At 41.1% G+C, this 26,309-nt stretch overlaps 2 protein-coding genes across 3 annotated transcripts in view; one reads left to right on the top strand and one right to left on the bottom strand.

Annotated features, from left to right (window-relative positions):
* The window catches only part of DHRS7 (dehydrogenase/reductase 7), a 977,513-nt gene that overhangs the window by 4,399 nt on the left and 946,805 nt on the right, over positions 1–26,309 (bottom strand). The window contains exons 2-7 of one of the 2 annotated variants that reach the window (XM_050797811.1): positions 15,645–15,939; positions 6,454–6,606; positions 4,348–4,454; positions 3,337–3,576; positions 905–1,027; positions 192–407 (exon numbers count right to left, since the gene is read on the bottom strand). In XM_050797811.1, coding sequence (XP_050653768.1) covers positions 192–407; positions 905–1,027; positions 3,337–3,576; positions 4,348–4,454; positions 6,454–6,606; positions 15,645–15,777 — 972 coding nt within the window. In that variant the 5' untranslated portion in view covers positions 15,778–15,939. Of the gene's footprint in view, positions 1–191; positions 408–904; positions 1,028–3,336; positions 3,577–4,347; positions 4,455–6,453; positions 6,607–15,240; positions 15,588–15,644; positions 15,940–26,309 lie in introns of those variants that run through there. The other variant, XM_050797810.1, reaches the window with a different exon arrangement.
* Positions 9,354–9,859, top strand: LOC126958224 (short coiled-coil protein B-like). The gene has a single exon (XM_050796395.1). The coding sequence runs from the start codon at positions 9,539–9,541 to the stop codon at positions 9,857–9,859; it is 321 nt and encodes a 106-aa protein (XP_050652352.1). The 5' UTR covers positions 9,354–9,538.

Raw genomic sequence — 26,309 nt, 5'->3', positions numbered from 1 at the left:
GGGGTTTTACTATGTTGGCCAGGCTGGTCTTGAACTCCTGGCCCCAAGTGATCTGCCTTGGCCTCCCAAAGTGCTGGGATTACAGACATGAGCCACTGTACCCAGCCAGAAAGTTTTTTAACCACTGGAAAATTCTGTACCTTCCTGCAAGATCGATACATATTATTAAGAAACTTAGAAATTGGTCTTACCACACCACTCTTAAAGTTCTCAATCCTTTTCTTCCCCATCTTGCTGGTTATCCACCAGGCCCAGGTTGGCATGTATTGCCACAAATATGTTACTAACAAGAAAGGTTGTTGTGAGATCCAAACTTCTTTCAAATCATTGGCCATGCTGATTAACATCAGCCGCACACAACGACTGGTTGCCATCTTGTGGGACTGGTCTCCATTATTGGCTATAGTCTAAGAAAATTTAAAAATTAAGTGAATTTATCCAAGCAATTTCACAGAAATTTAAGCTGGAAAGGACTCAAATGCCATCTAGTTGAGTGGTTCCTTTAGTGGAGCTTCATGCCCCTTAGGAGTCTCCATAAGTACTAATGGGAGTTTATAAACTATTTGTAATATTTCAAAAAGCCCAATAGAAACCATATGCTTACTAGATAATACAGCGCAGGCTAACTAAAAGGTGAAGATTCTTTGCTTTTAATTAGAATTGCATCACCCTAATGTGCTTAAAGACAATTACTACTTTTGTAATAAAAATCAAACTATTAAGACAATGCATTTAGCAAATGAAATTCCATAAACAATTTTCATAATGGCAGAAGTTGTTTTGTGAATAATTCACACAAAAGCAGTTCTAAGACAAAAACTGATATACAGTGATACAACACCAATATATAATGCCAATATGTAACTAGTAAACATTCAAATTATTCCCAACCAGAAATTTTTACCTTTGTGACTTCTCCAGCTAGGGAATTCTCCACAATATTTGATTGCACTGGTCCTGGGCAAATGTTAGAAACTATTATACCTGGGTATGCGGCAAGTTCTGTTCGAAGGCCATTAAAAAAACCCTAACAGGCAAAAAAAAAAAAAAAAAAAGGAGGAAAAGAAGGCAAATAAATACAGACACATATCTCATGACTTATCAAAATATGTTCTAAAATGTGTGAGTAAAGAACAGGGAGTGTAATCACGCAAGCTTATTAGGCACTTTTAACCGTAGACTGGAGGCAATCTAGAACAGACATTCTCAGCTCTTTCCAGGTATAAATGGTTCACCCCCTTTGATAGTGATGGGTCTTGCCATCAATGATTTTTATGGTAGGCATGCACTGGATAGGTAAAAAAAACTATCCCTGAAGATTCTGATATACCCTCTTCATACCAGTCCTCCTCTCCCCACTCCAAAAGGGGTGTATGTCCTTCACTGAGAATCACTTAGGTCGGGTTTCTGTTTATTCCCCAAAGTAGTCTAAAGTGCAAATGTTTGGGACAAAGGTGAGGAAGATGGGATTAGTACTTCGCAGAAACTATCACAAAGAATGATTTCCACTTTTCCCATGTATATTGCTAATTTAACAGAATTAATTCATTTCAGCAAACATTTATCTTTTGGGGTAATAAGAGGGTACATGGCTAATTAAAAATGTAATATGATTGCCTACTGAATGACTTGTGTAAAACAGACTAGACCTTCTAGACTTAAAGATACTGACCATTTCTAAACCAATGGGGAGTAAACAGAAATCTACTGCCTCTCATCTCTTCCTAAATTAGGAAATGTTCCAAGACTACATTGTTATAAGGCTGGGTTATCTATTGAAAAGCCTAAACAGCTAACCCACAGTACATCTGTATATGATCCAAAAATGTTAAACCGCTATCAGCCCTGAATGCTGACCCCAACAAACAGAGGGGCTATGAGGGTTTACAATCAGAGACCAATACAGTGCCTGACTCAGAGATGAACCAAAAAAAAAAAAAAAAACCCTTGGTAAATTAATGGAAAACTTCCATAACTTTAACCTTCTGCCTCTCTGTAGCAAAAGAGGAGAGAGGACACCAAGCAAGCCAATACATCAAACACTAAAACCTCTCCTTGTTTGAAATCACATCTAGCATCGTGTGTAAACTTTTCAATGATAAACAAGTTAATTCTGTAGCTTACTGAGAATCTGAGAAGGAAATGTGCTCTTCAAAAAGAGTTTCCTGGTAACTACAGTCTCAACCTGCCACATTTTATCATAGGATCAAATCCAGTAATAAAATAATGAGTGTTGCAGGGCAGGCCAGACAGCTCATCTGTGTTTACTGAAAGCATCCGGCATATCTTATGAGATACATGGTGCCAAACAGATGGGTGGCCACCCTCCCCCATCTGCCTGCCTAAGGCTTGCCCAACTGCTCTCCAGGAAGTGACTGATGCCTGTTACTAAATATGAGGAAATCATCAGTGTAGCATTCTGCTTCATCACTGTCTGCAGTTGTCTGCACTTTGCTGCAGAAAAAAAAAGATGTCCTAAAGAATCAAAGCTTCAAATTTGCATGAAACCATGATAACCATGTAGCTATTGCATCTCATTATTCCAACAGTGAAACATTCTACTTAAACTGACTTCAACAGCATTAAATATAGATTTTGTGTCTTCTTTAATCATTCTTTTCTTATTGGCCTTATAATTTCTTTATATCCAGTCTTAAGCCACCATTAACAATTCATCCATTTCTAATATTTATACCTTATAACTTACGCAGTCCAAATCAAGCTTTTCTCCTTGCCTCTGCCTTGACTAGATTTTCTTCTTCCAATGAAACCAGAGTGAATACAGTCAAAATTTTTCCCAGTAAGGATATGAGACCAGGACTAATCATCCTGTGGGAAGTACCTATTTCTGACATGCGTATATAATTAGACCAGGCAAAACACACACCAACTACAAGGGGCAAAGAAAAGAAGTCACAGAAATGGGGAGGAAAAAGTACATCCTGAAGTATATGTAGACGAAAGGAGAAGTGGACCCCCAATTTTCCATGAAGATGTGGTAGGAATAAGGACAAGGTGAAGAGTGACATGTTAACTAGATGATACACTTTTTCAGGGCAGAGACCCCATCTTACTATCTTTATATCCCCAGGGTCTGTTGTACTGCATGGCACAATGCAGTGCTTGATACATATTTATTTGTTCAACAAGTTAGAGGCATGTGTGGATCAAGTCTTTTTTAGCATCTACTGTGGGTGTCCTCTACCAAAGGTCTCCTTGGGTCTCTCTGTCTCCCCACATCACTTCCCAGCTCCAAGGACCTCACACAGTGATGGCCATATCCCCCACATACACATTTAAGTCAGTTCTATCAGAGTTGAGTTTGAGCAGCCTTACCCGGAGAGCATGCTTGCTAGCACAGTATCCAGTGGAAAGAGGTGCAGATATGATACCGAGGATGCTATTCACAGTAACAATCTTTCCTTGCTTCCTCTCGATCATGTGAGGCAGAACACATTTTGTCAAGGACACCGTCCCTAAGTAGTTAAGCTCTATTAGCTTTCTGTAGACATCCAAGCTGGTATCCATGCACAAAGAACGCTGGGATATTCCACCATTGTTGACCAGAATGTCGATCTAGTTAAATAAAATCAGAAAAGGGGTGTTTGGGGGATGTCCTGTGGATAGACTGATGGAATTCCTATAGATGGTTGGTTATATTGTTAACTTGAAGAATCAATGGAACAATGGTATATTTCCAGAAGTCAGAAATTAAAAAGATAAAACCCCGAATTTACCTGTGGAATTAAATTCCCATTTTAGGTGACTTTTTATGAAAGTTAATAATTGTCATAAAAATAAATAAAAGCAGCCAGCCAGGCGCAGTAGCCTGTAATCCCTGCACTTTGGGAGGCCAAGGAGGGTGGATCATGAGGTCAGGAGTTCAAGACCAGCCTGACCAACATGGGAAAACCCTGTCTCTACTAAAAAATACCAAAATTAGCTGGGCGTGATGGTGCACACCTGCAATCCCAGCTACTCAGGAGGCTGAGGCAGGAGAATCACTTAAACCCGGGAGGAGGAGATTGCAGTGAGTCAATATCACACTACTGCAATCCAGCCTGGGTGACAGAGCAAGACTTCATCTCAAAATAAATAAATAAATAAAAGCAGCTGTGAATTTTTAGCTTCTTTTGTTCTACATGGAGGAATTTGTACTTGTTAAGACATGAAAAGTACTAATTCCATAACGCCAAAGACTCAGAGATTAAGGGGCCCAACTCATGGGCCCGATCTCACTGCATGGACCCCACTTGCCTAAAGCCCTTTGTATGACAGCACCACGGATGGGAATCTCTTCTGCAGTTACTTCAAAGCAAGACTGTATCAATATAAGATGCTACTTACTCTACCAAACTCCTGGAGAACAGCTTCGGTAGCCGCTTCATGGGAACCGGTGTCGGTCAGGTCAAGAGGCAAAACAAGTACATCTTTTTCTTTTAAATTGCCATTCTCTAAATAAAGACAAAAATTTGTGTGGAAGTCATGCCATAGTTCAATCAAGCTCCTTGCTACTCCACTAACATCCACCCTGCAACAAACTCATTTCCGGGTGGCCCTGTGAGAGTTCCTCTCAGTGGTCAGGAAGAGGACTAGTGGTTAAATGATGATGTCTTACCAGACAAAATGCTGGCTGGCCTCACAGGAAGTAGAATGGCAACTTGAATATGCAGTCTAACTTTACAACTTGATTTCTGGCAGAAATCAAGATTATACTACAAACTACAAACTAGAAAAGAGCAAAAATTTGGAGCAATTTCTTTAGAAGTACAGAGGTACCTTTGTTTTGTAATAGGCTCACAAAGATGAGTTGCTCTTCTACACCCAAAACAGCTATTTGTGCTTAAAATCAGTAAGAAGCTTAGAGTCCTACAGTCAAATGACATATAGAAGCTTCTCTCCAGAGGCTAAGGATTCCTGGAAGTAAACAGGGAAAAGGACACATGCCTGAAATTCCCATCCAAGAAACATGCTGCTGAGTTGTGATTGGCTCTTTCTGTTCATGAAAAGAACAACTGAAACTAATTTTCCTGGACTCTAACTTTGAAATACAAGTAACATCAGTAAGAAAAACAAGCAAATATAGAAAATACAAGAGGTAAAAAGACTTCATGGGCAAAAGAGTTAATTGTGAAACATCAACCGTATTAAATGAAAAAGTGGGCACTACAGATCTGCAAGATAAAAGGAAACAGCCTTGTGCCAGGTAAGAAATGCTGACCTGGTTCATCTACTCCACCAGTACAGGACTTGCAAGTCACAGCAGCAGAGGAACAACTACTAAAAGAAGTGGCCCAGTGCAAAAACACAAGAGGCCTTTGAAAGAAGTATCATGAAAGAGGCCCATGGCCCTGCTGAGCACTACTGTGGCAACTAACTCTCATTTCTGGGTGATTAGCTTGATCAGCAATTAAATATTTAAAAGAATGACAGGTAGAGAGATGGCCCAAAAAATGGTCTGTTGGAAAATTCAAAATTATCTCAGTTTAGGTACTATTAATAAATGGTCCATGAAAAATAATAACTTTCCTGTTCTATGAAAAAAATAACTTAGGTACTATTAATAAATGTTGCATGAAAAATAATAACTTGAGGTTGCTTTCAATGTGAACATAATGGCTGGGCGCGGTGGCTCACACCTGTGATCCCAGCATTTTGAGAGGCCGAGGCAGGCAGATCACCTGAGGTTAGGAGGTCGAGACAAGCATGGCCAACATGGCGAAACCCCGTCTCCACTAAAAATACAAAAATTAGCTGGGTGTGGTGGTGCACATCTGTGGTCCCAGCTACTTAGGAGGCTGAGACACAAGAAACACTTGAACCCGCGAGGCGGAAGTTGCAATGAGCCAAGATCACACCATTGTACTACAGCCTGGGCAACAAAGTGAGACTCCATCTCAAAAAGAAAAAAGTGAACATAACTACACCAAAACTCAAACAAAAATATTAACACTGTTGCCCTTTATGTGAACACGAAAGTATTACCTCAAGTTCTATTTTTTAAACCTAATTCCATTCCTGTTCTTTTATCCTATATAATAAAAGTCTTATCCCATATGATTTTAATATCTGATACATTAATAAAATGAGTAAGGATTCTTCCTACTTTCTATGATCAGATACATCTATGTCATGGATAAGAACGCAACTGTTTTTTCTCTAAGACAAAAATCTAAGTCACTTGGTCACTAAAAATCCACCAGCATTAGATACAATTGTTGGTCACTCCCTAATGCCAAGAGTCAGTGCAAAAAAACCATAGAAAGGTGGCAGAAAAGAAGAAAAGGCAAGGGCAGCCAATTAAGACAAAAAGGAGAGGATCTGAGACGAAGCACTTAGAGCATCTGGAGCCAGGGGGCAATCTCACTCCTCTCTAAAAGTCCCAAAACTGTATTTGAGTTTGGATTCTGATTTATTTCTAGGAAGCACCTCTGCTATTTCAGATCTGCTTACCTAGACATCTTCTTTTCACCCTTTCCAGCTCGTGCACTCTTCTGGCTGACAGCACAAGAGAAACTCCTAGTTTAGACAACTGGTAAGCCAGCTCCTCACCAATTCCACTCGAGGCTCCAGTCACCCACACCACCATATCAGTCAGCTCCCATTCTATGGAAGGAATGACAATGGAAGGAAGAAAATAAGCAATGAATTACAATCATAAATCAAAGATTAGAAAAAAGAAAAGAAAAGAAAGCCTTAAACAATACCACTAAATATGAAGGCATGATGTATGGAGCTTAAAATTTGAACTATTCTAAGAAAGCGTCTCCTTAACTAAAAAAAAGCATTAATACAAATCATACTAATAACAGTTATCAACATAGTATTCCTAGACTACAGAACCTCCATAACTTTTCCAGACTTTACTTCAAGGTAAGCCTTGTAACCCCATGTTTTCACCCCAAGGCTCTATTTATGACAAACAGATAAGATAAATATGATAGATAAGATAAACAGGCTAACTAAACAGGAAATCACTGCCTGGACTCACTTTCCTTAGCCATTAAATGAGCCATTCAGATTAGATGATGGCTGAAGGTCCCCTCCAGTTTTTAATTATATTATTCTAATATTTTGCAATGGAGGTTGATGAAGAATCTAAATATACCAAGTTCTGTGCTGTTGATGGAAACATCCTAGATTTTTAAAGTAATATTTTCCCCATTTGCCAATCATGCCTGATGCCTATCAGCTCAAGGTCATTTTGTAAAAATGCTCCCCAGATGCCTGAGCTTTCATCTTAGGAGAATATAGTAATTCACCCAAGAACAAATGCATATTACAGAGAGATGAAATATTGTACTCTGCTTCTCCAATTATGTTCCTCTTAACAACTAAAAATGTTACAGTACTAAAGCAATGACAAATGGTTTATTCTTTTCTCCAATGAAAAACTTGTTAGCACTGCAGGAGATGATATTCAGTGTCTCTCTGAACTCGTAAAGTCACTGTTATGCAAAGTTCCTGTGTACCTTATTTAATAAAATAGATGTTATTTATCAAAAATATTAAACAAGGTATCACTTAACATTACATTTCTGATTTTAGATCAGAAAAGTTAAAATCAGGAAATGATTGTAGTGTTTTAAACAGCTCTAAATCCTAACTGTGATGTTAACAGTACCATCCCTGGAGACTGCCAGGGTTCAAATGCCAGCTCCAACACACACAGCACTGAAATGTTCCCAGGTGAGAACTCGGTGCCTTAATTTTCCACAACTGAAAATGTAATGAATAAGAACACATCCTTCACGTGATTGTTGAGAAATGAGTTAAAACATAGAAAGCACTCAGGGCAGGATATATCCAGTACATACTCAGTGTTTAATAAACATCAATTATAATTATTGCTCAAGTTTTTTAATAGATGGACTTCGCTACAGCAAAACATAGAACAGTCACTTAATAACCTATGTCTCCTAACTTCTCCAGCCAGGGAAATGGGGTTACAAATTCTAATGGCTTAACATTTTTACATTACTTCCTATGTACTTAACACATTATCTATTAAAAGCCTCACCAGAACTGTATGAAAATGTATTATTATCTCAGTTTTACAGAAAAGGTAACTGAGGTTTACAGAGATTAATTTGTCCCCACTAGTCAGTAGATTCCATTAAGGGTAGGACCTTGTCTTCCTTGTTCATTGGTGTGGCCTCAGTGCCTAGCAAGGACTGGAATATTGAAAAGGCTCCATAAATAACTACTGAATAAACAAACACCCAAGAATCCTGGCAGAGCCGGGATATAAGCCCAGGTATATCTAGCTCCAAAGCCCACACTGTCCACTATTTCATGATATACATTTAAATATGATCAATAATTTAAAGCCCAACTGTTTCTTAGACATTCAAGAAAATACCACTTGTCCTTAGGAAAAAGGTTTCATGTAAATATCTCAACTAAGGCCAGGTACGTTGGCTCACACCTGTAATCCCAGCACTTGCCTGGAGGCCAAGGCAGGCAGATCACTTGAGGCCAGGAGTTCGAGACCAGCCTGGCCAACATGATGAAACCTGTTCTCTACAAAAAATACAAAAATTAGCCAGGTGTGGTGACGCATCCCTGTAATCCCAACTACTCAGGAGACTGAGGTGCGAGAATCACTTGAACCTGGGAGGCAGATGTTGCAGTGAGCCAAGATTGCTCCACTGCACTCCAGCATGGGTGACAGAGTGAGACTCTGTCTCAAAAAAAAAAAAAAAAAAAAAAAAAAATCTTAACAAAGGATGGAAACATCCCAAATACTATGTCTGGGCTACAATGCTTTCCTGTCATATAATGTGCTTTCGTAAAAGACACAATTGGGCAACCTTCCTATAGGACTTTATGAAGAACAATATAACATCTATTCAGATAATCATTTATTCATTTATTGACTACTTGTTGTTCCCAAGTTCTGCAATCATCAGACTCTAAAGTGAATATCATTTTTTTTAGAAACACAGGATTTACTAACCAGCCTCAAGCTAACAAAGACTTCTTGATGTTTACACAACTAAGCAAATATTTAAAGCTGATGGTGTAAACCTTTAATGCAATCACAGTTCTGGCCTCTTCCTCCCACCCTAAAGAAACTTTTTTATTTAGCACCATTTGTTTCCCGATTCCACAGAATCTGGTATACATAATGGTCTCCCTTTAAGAGCCCCTGAAAGTAGATTCTTAGAGTTGAAAGGAAAGTGACAGTGCAACTCCCACTCCAGTTTGAGAATTCTCTTCTCAAGCCCTTGACCCATCTCTAATTCCCTCACAGGATGAGGAAGCTAATTATCTCTGAAGCTTCAGTTCCTTTTTTGGGGAAGTCTAATCATTCAAGGGATCTATTTTATACTAATGTGATAAGCTTGTAAATGCTATCAACTGGTAGCAGTGTGCAGTAATCCTGCCTTGTGGTTTGACAAAGAAGAAGTCAAACTTCTGGTGTCGGTGGGTCCAAGTGTCTGGCCTGAGGCATCCTCCCCATCCCTCCCTCTCCCAGCGCCTCAAACATTCATCAAGGATTTTGTATCCAAGGCCCAGAAGTTTGTTACCCAAGATGACGAATATTGACATGGATGCACTTGATGCTGAAAATCATTTGGAACTGGAGGAAAAAACACAGCTTATTAATCAAGTGTTGGAACTCCAACATACACTTGAAGATCTCTCTGTCAGAGGAGATGCAGTTATGGAAGAAAATCTCAAGCTAACATCAGAAAACCAAGTTCTTGGACAATACACAGAAAATTTCATGTCAGCTTCTAGTGTTTTTCAAACAACTGACACAAAAAGCAAAAGAAATATAGAATTGAAGCCCTTCTGTTTTATGGAATTGCGGCTGATCTTTCTTTATATATTGGACAGATTTCAAAAGTGATAGTACCTTTGTTTGTGGTTCCATTGAATATTTATAAAGCTAATGTCAGATGTAGGCAACATTCATAGCGTAACGGGAGACTTCCATAAGTTTGTGTATTCTGTTAGTCTATGAGAATGTGCAGATGTATTGGAGACGTGATTTAGAATAGCACACATTTATGAATCTTAAAGATGAATGTTTTTAAAATTTGCTCTGATTTGTGGGTTTAGCCCTGTCTTTTATTACAGGCTTAGTAAGATATACAAGAAAATAACCATCACACTGTGAAAAAGTGACCCAAATCAGGTACTGACTGTACAGCTTCATGTACCCTATCCGTCTTCTTGGGCCCCTTCTCCACTGGCTTCTTCCTTCCTATCTCCCCTCCCCTAGGGAAAAATTGGTTTCACATTTGTAAAAGCAATTTTAATACTTAATCATCTCTGAGAGTAACCTGAACTTTAATTGTTGAAACTTAACCAAATGAAGACATTTTCTCAGCTAGGGCTTCTCATTTGTGATATTTAATACTAAGATAGAATTGCTGGTTTCTCTTTAATCTATTGAAAACAAAAAGAGGCTATAAAAATGAAGATTTTTCATTGAAACTGAATTGTCAATCTGGGAAGATAATTTTTTGTTGTCAAAAACTTCTTTTTGGCCGGGTGCAGTGGCTCACGCCTGTAATCCCAGCACATTGGCAGGCCGAGGCAGGAGGATCACCTGAGGTCAGGAGTTCAAGACCAGCCTGGCCAACATGGCGAAACCCCGTCTCTACTAAAAATACAAAAATTAGCTGGGCATGGTGGTGGGCGCCTATAATCCCAGCTACTTGGGAGGCTGAGGCAGGGAGAATTGCTTGAACCTCTAGGAGGTGGAGGTTGCAGTGAGCCGAGATAGTGCCACTGCACTCCAGCCTGGGCAACAAAGCAAGACTCTATCTTTAAAAAAAAAAAAAAAAAAAAAAATCTTTTCTTTACAAAATTACCTACTTGGTATCTGAAGAGATATAAATTATGGTCGTGTGTGTTTAAAATAGAAAAGCTTAAGGGAAAATAGAAATAGGGTAGAAAAGTACTTGGTAAAATACTAGTAACCAACTCCAAATATTTTCACTCCAGATTTGTGTTATCTCTGGCACAGAGTAGATCTTTTGGGAAATAAATGAGAGTAGACTAAGCTCAACTAAGCTTTTTTTTGGCGGGGGTTGGGGGGCGTGGGGGGGAGGTGGGGAGGGGACAAGGTCTGGCTCTGTCACCCAAGCTGGAGTGCAGTGGCATGATCTTGGCTCCCTGCAACCTCCACGGCTCAGGCTCAAGCCAACGTCCCACCTCAGCCTCCCAAGTAGCTGGGACTACAGGCGTGCACCATCACGCCCGGCTAATTTTTTGTGTGTGTATTTTTTTGTAGATATGGGGTTTTGCCAGGTTGCCCAGGCTGATCTCGAACTTGTGAGCTCTAGCGATTTGCCCACCTCAGCCTCCCAAAGTGCTGGGATTACAAGCATGAGCCACCACACCTGGCCAACTTTGACTAATCTTAATATACCACATCTGGAAGAGAACAGTTACAAAGAGTTTGGTCTTAAGGTTTATTTCTCGTCAGCAGATTAACTTTTGCAAAATTCCTTAAGAATGTATTAGTATCAGAATTGTGAAAAATGGGAGAGTTTCAGATGCATACTTATTGAAAATCTTGCTCAGTTTTATCCTGCTTGTTCTCCCAGAATTTTCTGTAAACTGAACGACTCCGTTTAAAGAGTTTGTCACCTTTAACAATTTTTAAAAATTCAGTTTGTAGACTCCATTTGTTAAAGGAATCAATATCAGAAGGAATACTTAAATGTTATATTAGGAAAAGGGATCCACTAATATAGCTTATGGTTATTAGAGCTGGGCTACTTTTAATTTATGGAAGTATCTTACGTATAGGTGTAAGAATGACTCACTATATGAATACATACTAATCATACTGCAAACATTTTGCATCTCTTTTGTGACCTACACAGACACTTAAATTGTGTTGCAATTCTGCTGTCTTGTTTTACAAAAAGCTCTTTAGGGAAGAAAAGAAAAGAAATCAAACCTGTCTTCCAAATAACAATCCCTCACAGTTGTTAGGGAAGACAACCATTATGTCTTCCCTAAGTCCTTTCATCTCTTACTCCTCTAAGGCTAAATAAACCTATACAATTTCTCCACCTTCCCTTACATGACATGGTATCAGGTTTCCTCGCTCTTCTGCTCACGCCCACCTGCACCAATGCTAGTTGGTCAATGTTCCTGTTTATTAAAGGGTACTGGCTAGGGCAGGACACATGATTCGGTAGGGTCTGGACAGTGCAGAGCAGGATGAGATGACAAAAAATCACTTCCCTTGTCCCCCAGAAGGGGTAGGGTCTATGAGGGCCTGGACTGTGGCTGATTCAGTCACTGCAGTGTCCCCAGTGCCCAGCACAGAGGCTGGCACATACAAGCAGCTAGTCAGGAGACTTCTGTTGTTTGCAGCTGTTGCTTCAGACACTGAAGCCTACAAGCGCAACCCAAGGTTGCCTAATCTTTTCTGGCAGCCACTTCACAGCTGACTCCTATTGAGGTTACTGTTAACAAAAACGAGTTTTGCTCACATGTGCTGCTGCTGAAATTTTTCCTCCTCTAGACTTCTGCCATGGATTTTTCTGGACCATTTTAATGTCTAAAATTAGTCACCCTTAAATTTCGCCGTGTGTGGCTGGGCTTGATGGTTCACATCTGTTATCCTAGCACTTTGAGAGGCCAAGGCAGAAGGATCACTTGAGGCCAGGAGTTCAAGACCAGCCTGGAACATAGTGAGAGCCTGTTTCTACAAAAAGTTTAAAAATATCCAGGTGTGGTGGTTTGTACCTGTAGTCCTAGCTACTGGGGAGGCTGAGGTGGGAGAATTGCCTGATCCCAGGAGTTTGAGGCTGCAGTGAGCTATGATCATGCCACAGCACTTCAGGCTGGGTGACAAAGCAAGACCTTGTCTCTCTATTAAAATATATATATATCACCATGTGAGATACATGCTTGGAAATGCACAGAATTTCTCTAGACTAATCCAGCAGAGGCAGGAAATGGTGGCTGCCTCCAGAGAGGCATACTAGGTAGCTAGGGCACAAGGGTCAGAGAAAGCTCTTTACTTTTTACTATATATCTTTTTGTATTTTTTACTTTTGTATTACGTAAGTGTGCTATTTTTTTAAGGGACAAAAAATAATAAACCTACAGAGAAGTCAAGAAGGATAATTTTTTTTTTCTTTTTCCATCTTGATAGAGTCTGCCCATCTCTCCAGTCTGAGCTGTTTTGGGAATCTGAGTCTATTTCAATTTTCCTTTAATCTTTTCTTCTTTCTCACTCCCTACCTCCACCAGGAATCTTTTTAGACATTTTTTTTCCCTAAAACTCTCCTGTGAAATGTTAATTCCACAGATATACTGTATATCATTTATGTACTGTACATATATCTGTGCTTTATACATAAAAGGAGTTCTGTAAAGTTTACTTCTGCCAGGCATGGTGGCTAATGCCTGTGTTCCCAACACTTTGGGAGGCCGAATGGGGTGGATCACCTGAGGTCAGGGGTTTCAGCCTGGCCAACATGGCGAAAACCCAGCTCTACTAAAAATACAAAACTTAGCCAGACGTGGTGGTATGTACCTGTAATCCCAGCTACTAGGGAGGCTGAAGCAGGAGAATCACTTGAACTCAGGAGACAGAGGTTGCAGTGAGCCAAGATCACACCACTACACTCCAGCCTGGCCAACAGAGCAAGACTGTGTCTCAAAAAAAAAAGAAAAAGAAAAAAAGCTTACTCCTTGGTTAATAAGCATATGACTAAATTTTAAGATTAAGTTAAACGTTAAATTAAAATTTAAAAGTTATTAACACCTAACTTTATAACTGTATTTGCTGAAAAACATTTTTATGGTTTTTTACACAGTGTCTCACTATGCTGTCCAGGCTGGTCTTGAACTCCTGGACTCAAATGACCCTCCCACCTTAGCCTCCAGAGTAGTTGGGATTGCAGGTACATGCCTCCACACCAGATTTTTGCTAAATAACTTTTATGTAACTTATTTACTTAGATAAATAGCAATTTATCAAACTACATGTGCAAATTTGCAAATTATATAACTACATAATAACAATGTAATTAAATTTAAAATCCTTCAAACTGTTCTTTTCCAGCAAAAGATAACCGAAAATATTAAATGAATTTCTTAAAATTGTCAGTGATCTTAACTTTTAACTTTTCCTTAATATAAGAAAATAACTTTTAGTAGCTTAGAGATATTCATTCAGATGTTGTCAACAATTTTCCTTTTTAGCACTTGACATAATTTGATAGGTTGAATATTTTTTGTAGGATTAAATTATAAAATATAATCTATTTTCATTTAATTCTCCAAGTCCAAGTGAACACAAAAGCACTAAGGATCAAACACAAACAACGTCTGCAAGGCAGCCAATGGCAGCCAATAGGCACACATATTCCCCCACTGGGATGGAACAATCAACCAAGAGAAAGCCCTTGGTTAATGAAGTTGTTCAGTATTTGGGATTCCGGCTTTAAAAGGAGAAAGCCCAATCACTTGCCATAGTTTCTTAGCACTGCTCTCGCGTCTATGTTGTGTATTTTTCGTGAACTCAATGTTAGTGCTGCACAGGCTATACCCAAGAAAACCCAACCAGAAAAATGAAATACTAAGGAATAACATTTTCTCGGGTGGGGTTAAGCTTTGGAGGGGCACAAACCACTGTATCAGATTTTTTTTTTTTTTTTTTTTTTTTTTTTTTTTTGGTCCACAAGAACCAATTCTCACCTTGGGATAAATATCACCCCCCTCAACGCCCAACTCATAGTGCCCCCACAACATAATCTTTCTTTTGAGCTACTATCTCTTCCAAGCAAACTTTGTAACATGCTTTGAGTATTTTTATACCAGAAACTTGGTCTAGGGAAACCCCACTTCCCCAAGTCCTTAAGGATCCAAAGCCTAGCTTTTGGTAGGTCATTTAATTTCTCTGAACATCAGTTTCCCTATCTGGAAAATAAGACTAATAATGCCTACCTTGTAAGAGTTGGAAACGTTAAAGGTTATGGGTATAAAGCGCTGAGCACAGAGCCTACATATAGCAAACAAACACAATGTCAAATACGAAGCAAGACACAGATAAAGTGAGATGGGCAGTATGCCAACAATGATCTCACTCCAGCAAACTGCCATTTCAATTCTTTCTAGTGTTCAACTTTCATCCCAATAAGTAGGTAGGTGAGTGACTTCGGATTATCTCAGATTTTATTTCAAAACAGCAGGAGTGAGAAGTGGAGGCTAGACAACTTCAGGTAGTAGAATGACGGGGCTTCAAGTACTTACAAAGGAGGTTCCCTTACAAACGCAGGGGGACGCTCACTGTTCTCAAAGTATCGTCCTCTGAGGCAACACTAGAATCCTTTGAGTCCTGAGTAGGATGTCAGAGTCCTCAGGGGCCCCGCCGACTCCAGTGCTCTCTTATAGTTTGGCACTCCCTGGAGAGGTTTCCTAGCCTGAATGGCAAGTCCGTGCCATCTTCCGACCAGGACAGAAGACAAAGGGGCTTTTCAGCCCTCGCGTCCTCCTCCCCAACCCGCAGCCCAGCGTAAGGCGCAGCCAGGCCTTCGGGAAGCTCCACGCAACCCTCAAAGGACCCGGGATCACCGCGGAACCCCCGGAGACCCGGACACGCCTCGGCAGCTCCGAGCCCGGCCTCCCAGTCGGGAGCGGCTTTGGCAGTTCCTCACCTGGGCGTCGTCCCTGCCACTCGGCCCATAGTAGCGTCAGGTCGCCGTCAGCCCGCAGGAAGCGCAGCAGCTGCACCACTAGCAGGAGCAACGCGCACAGCGCCAGCAGCCAGAGCAGCAGCTCCCAGTTCATCGTGGCCGCGCACGCCCAGCTCCGGGGGAAGAAGACAGCCCGCACCAGAGTCGCGTCGCTGCCCTGCGGGATCGCAGCGCCACTCTTTCGGCCAGCCCAGAGCGGCACCGCCCCGGCTCTGCCCAGGGAGCAGGCCGGGAGGAGGAGCCGCTCGGGCGCCCCGGGCTCAGCACTCGCGGCCGCACTCGCCTCCCTGGGGCTGCCCGCCCTCTTGCGCCACACCCAGCGGGGCAGGCAGATTGCTTGAATTCAGGTTTCCAAGACCAGCCTGGGCAACATTGGGAAACCCTGTCTCTACCAAAAATAAACAAATAAAATTCCAGTATTTTTTAAAAAGCTGATTCAAACATAAGCTACATATTATATACTACATTATTTCCTCTCTGTACAGGAAAACTAGCAACAGCCAGGAGACAAAGAATCATTCTTGCCTGGCCCCTCTTCTCCATTCCTATTCAGAAAGAACATTCCCTTTTCAAGTTTCAGTATCTTTTCATGAGGTCGAGAGAGTGCTGAAGAGTGTGGCTATCACTCAAGACCCCACAAGTCAAGGCAATGGTCCCTCCATGGGGACAAGGACCTTTTACAATTAGAGAAAAAAAGACTGAAGCCATGTGCTGTGTTGGTACCTTACAACCTGATTCTGACCACACACAAACTTACTCTCAGCTAAAGTGTCTGTTTGGCAACCAAAGCCTAGCTTGGTACCAAATCCTCCCCTTACCCAAGCCATGATTCACATCCTAATATAAACAGCAAATGAAAACAGAGAACGTAATGAAAATACCAAGGTCTTGCCTACTCTAATACACAAAAGAGTAAACTACTGTTCTTGATTAATTTCCGTTTGAAATGAGCTTCAAAACATTTCATTACTTCCCACTAAATACCTACATGTGTTTAAGGCATTAACAGTAGCATCTTTCTTGTTTTCAAGCATTTGAAAGCAAGAGGGCTTTCCATTCACAAGCCTCAGAGGGACCCAGTTAGAGTGCATAGATACTAGGCCATGTATGAGAACGACCTGTGACCAAATGGAGAAAGTTCTGGACGTTGATGCAGTAGAACTTTCATCCTCTTTATGTCCTAGAATACCTTGTATGCTCTGATGTCAAAGGCTGTTCCTTGGCTGAAACTAAATATGACTTTAAAACAGTCATGGAAATAAAAGAAGCTGTGACTTCCTTCCCCAATGTTGTTTTCTTTTTCCAGTCTTGGCGTGCCAAACTTTTGTTTTTCTTCAAATGTTTTGAAGAATGTTACTTGCAGTAATCAAATTTCCTTAAACAGCTCTTCCTTCTCTTTTTTTAATCCTATTATAAACCTCCCCACCCTCATCCTTCTCTAAAAAGCTTTTTGGAGTTATCTGGACTCACAGTCATCTCTACCCTAATCTCAGCTCTTTCCACAATTACTTCTGAACTATGTCTGATATTGTTTTTTAATTATTTTTGGGGTTAATATATTATTGTTGCAATAGAACTTTAGAATCCTTGAAATAGAGTAGCAAATCTGATGCTCCTTTTGAAGAGTCTGCAATACATAGCTTAGTGTTGACATGAGAAACAATAAGCCCACATTGGTTGAATTCTCCTTTCCTTGAAATTTAAACCTCCTTCAGAGAGAGTAGAAGGATAGTTACCAGAGGCTGAGAAGAGTAGTGAGAGGGTTGGGGGAAACTGGAGATGGTTAATGGGTACAATTATAGTTAGAAAGAATGAATAAGACCTCATATTTGATAGCACAATGGGTTGCCTATAGTCAATAATAATTTAGTTGTATGTTTTAAAATAACCAGAAGAGTAAAATTGGATTGCTTGTAACACAAAGGATAAATGCTTGAGGGGATGGATACCCCATTTACCATGAGTGATTATTACACATTGTATACCTGTATCAAAGTATCTCACATACTCCATAAATATATAGACCTACTATGTACCCACAAAAATTAAAAATTAAAATTCAATTTTTTAAAACCTCCTTGAAGTTCTGAAGTCAATGTTAAAATGAGAGTTGCTAGCATTAAATATGTCAGTCTTCTCTGAGTATTATTAAAATGCTTTGAATAAAGTCACAGCCAAGGGGTCCCAAAGTCTTTCTATAACTGGTAACCTTCATTTTTAATTGCAGATGTAATAGAATGGTACCCTGCCTTCCCTCCTTTTAGTAATGGCCACTTTTGATGGTCTGGGCTCAGGCCTATTCATGGCAGCTAAGGCCCATTCAGGTCAGCTAAGATGAAGGCAGCTGTGCGTAAGCAATTGCCACCTTCCATAACAAAAGAATTACACAAAAATAACTTTAAAAATCCAGATCCTCCAAGATTGGCAGTCCCTGGGTGGGGGAAAAAGAAAAAGTGAGTGGAAGCTGTGAGTGGAAACAGGAACCAAGGAAGTCTAGGGAGGGAATATTTTTCCTCAAGAACAAGAAGGGGTTTGTAGTTTTTGATTGAGGGTGTTTTCACATCCCTTAGATGCTTTTGGAAATGTGTTGGATGAACAGTTGCCATAGTGCCAGCTAGCCAGGGTGCCATCAGAGTGCTAAAGGTCTGGGCACTATGTAAAGACATACCCAACAAAGAATTGCCCTGCCCCCAAAACTCACAACACCCTTACTCAGAAATCCTGCAACCTGGCTGGCCACAGTGGAGAGGAGGAGCTCTGCAATCTATTAGCTGCCTCCCACCACACGCTCCGGCTTACACCTGCCTGGCTATACCCCAGGTACAAGCATTCAGGTCATTGTCTAGTTTTCTGATATTCTTCAGGCAGACAAGGTCTTACCTAGAGTCTTATTTATAAGAAAATATAAGTTATTTTCTTATCTTTAGTAATCTCATGGGATCCCTCAATAAGAATATCTCACTCCACTATTCACCACAAGCAGTTCCCCATATCAGTGCGATTGTTTGTTTAGATTAGCCAATTTCCACAATATCTTGAGACTCTTAAACATAAGCAGTTTATGGCTCTCACTCTCTCTCTCCCTTAAATGCCGTGTTTCAAACTTCCCTTTATATACCTTGGTATATGATTTAGTAGTGGTGGTTATTCGAATCTAGAACTTCAAACACTCATACACACATGAGTACATGCAAAGCTGGTGAAAGTTGAATGAGGTCTGTGGATTTTGCCAATACCAATCCCCTGGTTCTGTTATTGTTTTAAAATTAAGTAAAATTACTAGTGGGGGGAACGGGGTACAGGGTACACATCTATTCCATCTTGGCAACTTCCTGTGAATCTATAATCATTTTAAAGTAAAAAGTTAAAAAAATTAGGTTAAATTTCTTAAAATATGCGAATATTTTCTTAAAATTCTAAAACTGCTCAATGCTTTTCTCTCTTTCTCTTTTTTCTCCCCTCTCCAGCCAGAACCAGCCTTGGAGATAATCAGAGTGAACAGAAATTTATGCTCTCAGATTTAAGGAAAACAAGATTCTTTCTTGCTTGTTAAATCATACTCCATCCCATCAACTTGCAAACATGCTGACACTTCTCATAATTTCACTCTTTATAAACCAAAGCGTAAGGTCAGAGGAGAACTTGACATATTAGAAGACTTAGGCATTGAAAGTGGTTAGTCTAACTAACCCCTTGAGGTTCTGGAGAACCTGGGACTCAAATTTTGGAAGATGTGACAGATGATGTGTTAAAATACATTGCACCGAGGCTGAAGTGGGAGGATCGCTTGAGACTGCCTGGAAGGCAGAGGTTGCAGTGAGCCGAGACTGACGGTGCCACTGCACTCCAGCCTAGGCAACAGAGCAAGACCCTGTCTCAAAACAAAACAAAACAAACAAACAAACAAACAAAACCAAAAAACAAAAAAGCCATTGCCCCAAGTAACAGTCAACTTTTCAGCAGAGGTGAGTAATCAGTTAAGGCTTTCTGGAATGCCAGCCCACCTCAAGGCCTTGTACATATTGTTCTCTCTACATAGAGGGATGGCCAGAAATCCCCCAGATGGATCCACAAATGCTCACCTTTTGTGTGCAAACCACCATGTATTTCCCTCCCATGTTGTATCAGGGTTGGTCACTGCAACCAGTAGAATGCTGCAGAAATGATGAGTGTGTGACTCCCAAGGATAGGTCACAGAAGATATTGCAGCTTCTACCTCTGGCTCTCTCTTGTTTATACCTTTACTAAAGTATGATTCGAGTACAAGAAACTGCACATATTTAAGGTATACAATTTGATGAGTTTGTCAATATATACACCTGTGAAACCATCACCACAATCAAGGTAAACATTTCCGTCACCCCCAAATGGGATGACCCTTTGAAATCCACCCCTCCTCTACCTTTTCCCTAGGCAGCCACTGGTCTATTCTCTGTCACTGTATGGAAGCACCTTACCTGTTTCCTCTGTGGGATGTAAAGTCCCATTTCTGGATCCTTTCAGGTCCCTGTCTAATGTCTATTCTCTTTGCCTTGCCCTTACTTTTGTTCAGACCAAATTTAGCCTTAGTGGGGAGTTTGGTTTTGTAATTCCGAACCCTAAGCAGTCTTGGATTGCTGTCTGCTGAGATGGTGCATGAGAGCAGTGAGGAGCATGATCTGTTTTAACAAAGCTGTATGCTGTTCCCAGCTAAGACCAAGGTTCATCTCTTTCTAGTAGGATCTTGGCAGGAGCCACAAGAAGTAACCAACACAACAGGAGTTAACCTGTCCATATGCTTTCTAAGTGCCAGGCCTATTCTAAGTGCTTTATATATATTAAATCCCTTAATCCTCACAATAATCCAGTTAGTTAGGTACTATTTTAATTCCCATTTCCCTGATGAGGAAGCTTAATTGTGATTAAGTAACTTGCCCTAGGTCACAGAGCTAGGAGATAGGGTCTTTGAACCCAGGTAGTCCAATTTCAGTCTTTGCTCTTAAACCACCATATGATACTGCCTCTCACACCAGAGCAGCCTAACTTTGTTCTGCTGGATTCCCTGAAGCTTCCACCTTAGTAGGTACAGGTCTGAATCCCAAAGAAACTACAATAACATCTTAATGAGCTGCTTCATTACCATATCATAAAGACTGCCCACTTCCCACCCAGGGATGGAGGGAGATGGAGAGAGCCTCACTGCCTCCTACCCCACCTTGACACAACAGTTCACATTTTAGGATCTTTCATTTCTAGCACTCTACTTCTGGGTACTAATGTCTTAATCAGTCGGTACTCTCAACTGCAAATGGCAGAGACCCACTCAAATTAGCTTACGAGAAATATTAAGGAATGTATTGGTGCCTCCATAGGTAAACCCCCTACCCTAAGGACGTGGCCTGCCTCTGCCCCCACCCTGAGGTCCAAGTGAAAACCACTAACCTGAGGGCCAGGAACCCGAGCACAGCAATGAGGCCTGTTACTCGGAGACAGAAGTGCTCAAGCAAAGTCCAGGGTCATTACCCTCATTCGGTAAGAATTTTGATGTTGATTTCTAGTGTCTAGAGACCTCAATATCCAAAATAAACATTACTATATTAATTTGCTAGGGCCGCCATAACAAAGTATCACAGACTGGGTGGCTTAAACAGCAGAAATTTATTTTCTCACAGTGCTGGAGGCTAGAAGTTCAAGGTCAAGGTGCTGACAGGGCTGGTTTCCTCTAAGGTCCTCCTCCTTGACTTGAAGTACGGAAGACCACCCCTCTCTCCTTGTGTCATACCTCAGAAAAAGAAAGAGGAAGCAAAAGTTACAGAAAGGCAAAAATAAGATCAATAGTCAGATAGCCCAGCGCAGCACCTCCATCCTGGTGTTAAAAATCAACCCCTGACCTAGCTGCTTGTATCATCCATAGATTCCAGGCATTGTGTGAAGAAGCATTGCAAAATTTTCTTTTCTGTTCTGTTCTGTTCTGTCCTGTTCTGTCTTGATTACCAGTGCATGCAGCCCCAGTCCTGTACCCCATGCTTGCTCAATCGATCATGACCCTCACATAGACCCCCTTAGAGTTGTAAGCCCTTAAAAGAGGCAGGAATTTCTGTCTCGGGGAGCTTGGCTTTTGAGACACAAGTCTGCGGAAGCTCCCGGCTGAATAAAGCTCCTTCCTTCTTTAACCCAATATCTAAGGAGTTTTGTCTGTGGCTCGTCCTGCTATAGTGGATGGCCGTCTTCCTCCTGTCTTCTTATAGTCTTTTATCTGTGTGCATCTCTGTCCTAATCTCCTCTTCTTATAAGGACATCATCAATCATATTGGATCACGGCCCACTGACATGACCTTGTTTTACCTTAACCACCTCTTTAACAACCTCATCCCCAAATACAGTCTCATTCTGAGGTACTAGGAGTTAAAACTTCAACATATTAATTTCAGGGGAACACCATTCAGACCATCGCAATAAACAAAAAATAAAGCTGAATTTATTGCTTGGTTATATAAGGGAGAGCTATGCTGACCAGGCCCAGTCTCTCTAAGCAGATCAGGGAACTGATCTTAATACGGTTCTGCAGAAGCATGGAGTTTGGTGACTGGCAGAGTAGGTCAGTGTCAGCTGAAGAACTGTAGTTACTTGAGTGAGACTTTAGTAGATTCGTTGGCACTCAGTGGTATGTTCATTGAAGCAGTCCATTCCCAGCTGGTTTGCTTTCACAAGCAAGGGGTTGTCGCTGCTGGGATGGCTTCCAGAAGCATGCTTGCAGAGGTGAGTTGTTGACTGATTAAGTAGATTTAAAATCATTTCTGGTGGTTGATCTTGTATACTGGCTGTAAATCTTTCCTAGGAGTGTGGGAACTTTTAAAAGTTTTCACTAGTGTCAAAAATAATACTTAAGTTGGGCATGGTGGCGCACACCTCTAATCCCAGCACTTTGGGAGGCAGACGTGGGAGGATCACTTGAGCTCATAAATTTGAGACCAGCCTGGACAACATGGCAAGATCTCATCTCCATTAAAAATCAGAAAAATTAGCCAGGCATGGTAGCACACATGTGTAGTCCCAGCTACTCTGGAGGCTAAGGCAGGAGGATCACAGGAGCCCAGGAGGTTGAGGCTGTGGTGAGCTACGATTGTGCCACTGCACTCTAGCCTGGGAAACAGAGCAAGAGCCTGTCTCAAAAAATAATACTTCAGAAAGTTAGTTATTCTCACTCAAGTAACTACAGTTCTTCAGCTTACTTATATATATGAAAGAGAAGATTCAAGTAAAAAAAAGCAAAGCATTATTTAAAAGGGTAAAGAGAGAGATGAAAGTATAAGCAGCCAGGAAACAATACATCTTGTTCACACAATCTGTGGATAAACTCATTACCTGGCATGTAGCAAAGAGGATGTCCTGGATAGTTGTCCTTGGGCAGATGGATTGAGGGAATTAAAAAAAAAAATTGTTTTTTTTAAATGGAGTTTTGCTGAAAAGCACACATGACAGGCTGTGCCCGCTGTGTAATGTCTCCCCCTGTGTCTCCAGGAAACACTCCCTTAGCTAGGCCAGGTCTGCACCCTTTCCCTCATCAGCATCCCTCACCAATCACAGGGTTCCCAGGAAACAGAGTGGACTGCCTGGTAAGAGAGTTGTGTTGTCAGAGAACTTCGGGCCTACATGGCACAGTTGCTGAGGCAGTTCTCATATCCCTCACTGGCTCCAATAACAGTGCAGGGAAGGGAAGATAAATCCTTACCTTTGTTCCTTCTGGTGTACAGAGCTTACCATAACCAGATTGGCAATTTGCTGTCAAGGAGTGAGGCCTTCCTGTCTCTGCAGCGCAAGACATGACTATGCCATGGATCAGTGAGAGGTCTCATTGTAGTTGTTTTTCCCTCTAACATTGGATATTGTGTGTGTTGGAGGTTCTTACAGGTATTATTTAATATATTTAAATATGTTTGGACCACATCTGCATCAAAGGAATGTACATCAACAAGAGGTACCAGACTTGAAGGTGAATGCCAGTGACTTCAGGTTGTCTTTCTTTGGGAAGCAATGCATGGACTATATACAGAAGAGTTGCATTTGTCAGTAAGGGGCACTTTAAAAAATGCAAGGGAAGAAGTAACTGTGTAAGCACTAGTCAGCCAGTGGCTGCATATGTCACCCACACCTGGCCAAAGAATGCTCATCCCCCTAGTCTAACCGATGAGTTCTGGGATGGACACATGAGCCCAGCCAACCATTCAGCATCCCTCCAAGGACTCACTGGCTAGTGCTGTTGGGGAAGATTTTTCTGTTGCTTTGGGAAAATGTGACCAAACTCACTGACCAGGTGGAAGAGGCACATTTGAACTATGAAAGAATGAGAACAACATGCAAAGAAAAGCAGAAGCAGACATGAAAGATGAATGAGGAGAGCTTGGTCACTGTTAAATCCCTAGTTTTTGAGGCTTCTCCCCTAGTTTTATGACCCATTCTGTATTCTCCCAATTGATATTTGTGTCAATAAATTCTTTCCTTTTTTTTTTAACTCAACTGATTTTTTTTTCAACTAGTTTGAATTCAATTTCTATTACTTGCAACCAAGAGTCCTACATGATATAGTGCTTTTTACTTTTATAAAGATCATCATAATTATGGCTTTATTATAATTTTGACCTTAATTATAATTGCAATTTTACTCATGTTATTTTCTCTCCTCCATCATAAATTTTTTCCTCTATAAATTTGCATCAGTATAAAACATGCACAATATGTTCCATCTTAAAGAAAAAACATTTCTTTGATCCCCCACATTCTCCTCCAGTTATTGTTTCATTTTTCTCTGTGCCCCTTTAAATCGAAATTCAAGAGTTTTCTATGTGCACTGTTTCCACTTCATCATCTTCATTCTCTCTTCAACTTACACCTGTCAGGCTTTTGTCCCCACTATTCCACTGAAACCACTCTTCTTATTGTCACCAGTGATCCCCATCTTGATATATTAAATGATCAGTGGTCAGTCTTCATCTTACTCAGCCTCTCAACAGCATTCGACACAGTTGGTCATTTCCTTTTTCCATTTTCCGTTTTCCATTTTTCAAACCCCTCTTTTTACTTCATTTCCAGTGATGTCCCTCTTACTGATATAGAGGTTAAAAAGAAATTATTTAGGCAGATAGGGTAAGGAAGTCCTCGGTAAGGTTTTCCTTTTAATGAAAAGCAGCCACCAAATCATTTGCTTTTCTAAAAAAGAGCAGCCTGTAACATCAAGCTGCAGATATAGACAAGCAAGCTGGAAGCCTGCATGGGTGAATGCCAGCAGTTCTGTCAATAGGAAAAGGCGACTTGGGACTAGGTATGATCAAAATGACAGCTCCATCTTCCCTTCTCTTTGCCAAACCACGTGTACAGTAAGGAGGAGAAAACATGGCACCAGCCAGGTGAAGACCCCATTTGCATAGTAAGATTAGGGTGGAGTAGCCAGCTTCCCCATGTGTTATGTAAATGTCACATCTGGTCCAACCAATCTGTGGGCCCTATGTAAATCAGACACTGCCTCCTCAAGCCTGTCTATAAAATCTGGTGCACTGAGCTGTGGGCTGGAAGTCTGATTCAGGTGTCCCTATCTCTTGCAAGAGGCAGAGCTGTTCTTTCTCTTTCTTTTGCCTGTTAAACCTCAGCTCCTAAACCCACTTCTTGTGTCGGTGTCCTTGATTTCCTTGGCGTGAGACAATGAACCCCAGGTGTGTACCCCAGACAGCGATGCTACTTCATTAGCTCATAGGTGCTGGTTCCTTCTTAGTCTGCATTGTTGGGTTCTCCTTTTCCTTTTCCTGGCCTTTGAATTTGGAGTACCCCAGGACAGTCTTTGACCTTCTCTTTCTCCTCTATCTATTAATATATGCTGGCATTCTCTGTACTCTCCTGAGTCCCAAAAGTGTGTTTCTGGCACTGACCTCTCCCCTCAGGTCCAAACTCACATCCTTACTAGTTGCCTAATCCTCATCTAATCTTAAAATATCTAAAACAGAACTCATGATTCCTACCTCCAAACTGTTTCTACCTGCAGTGTTCTCCCATCTCAGTAGATGATACTCTATTTGTGCAGCCCCAAACCTCAGAATCATCCCTAATAAGATGTTGAGTGGAAATTTTCTTGTGGCCTCAGAATTGGCCACTAGAATCCAGCTCTGAGAAAAAAGATACATCTTGCACAATCCATATTCTAAAAACAGCCAGACACCTCCTCAGACTTATTCATAGGAAAAGAACCTGTCATGCCACTCCTAAACATGGCCCCAGTGATTCCCTCTCCCATTTTTAACCTGTCCCAGAAGGAAATGTCAGAAAGAGTCATGGGAAATGAGGCAGTGAATCAACAGCCTCAGAGAAGGGCTGTGGCTTTTTCCTCCTTCCTCATGCAAAGGAGGGAAGCTCACAGGAATTGGGATACCCGAGAGAACGGAGACTGTTGAGAAAGGAGACTGATATTAGCTCTTGCTCAGGCAACAGACTTCAACAGGGAAAAGAGAAGGGAGAAGTGAGATGGCAGAGCAGAGAGAGGGACCACAGTGGGGCTGCCTGTAAGACCATTACTGGGTGTGGCAAGGACTCTAGAACTCCCTGAGACCAAAGTGATGGGAGGTAACAAGACTTATGTCACCACATCAGGGGACTGGCAGC

Source organism: Macaca thibetana, chromosome 7 (genome assembly GCF_024542745.1).
Source record: "Macaca thibetana thibetana isolate TM-01 chromosome 7, ASM2454274v1, whole genome shotgun sequence".
Taxonomy (NCBI): domain Eukaryota; kingdom Metazoa; phylum Chordata; class Mammalia; order Primates; family Cercopithecidae; genus Macaca; species Macaca thibetana.
Note: the sequence above shows the minus strand (reverse complement) of the source record. Positions and strands in the feature narration are given on the sequence as shown.

Coding starts and splice junctions, on each gene's coding strand:
- LOC126958224 (XM_050796395.1), top strand. CDS start 9,539: ATGACGAATATTGACATGGATGCACTTGATGCTGAAAATCATTTGGAA.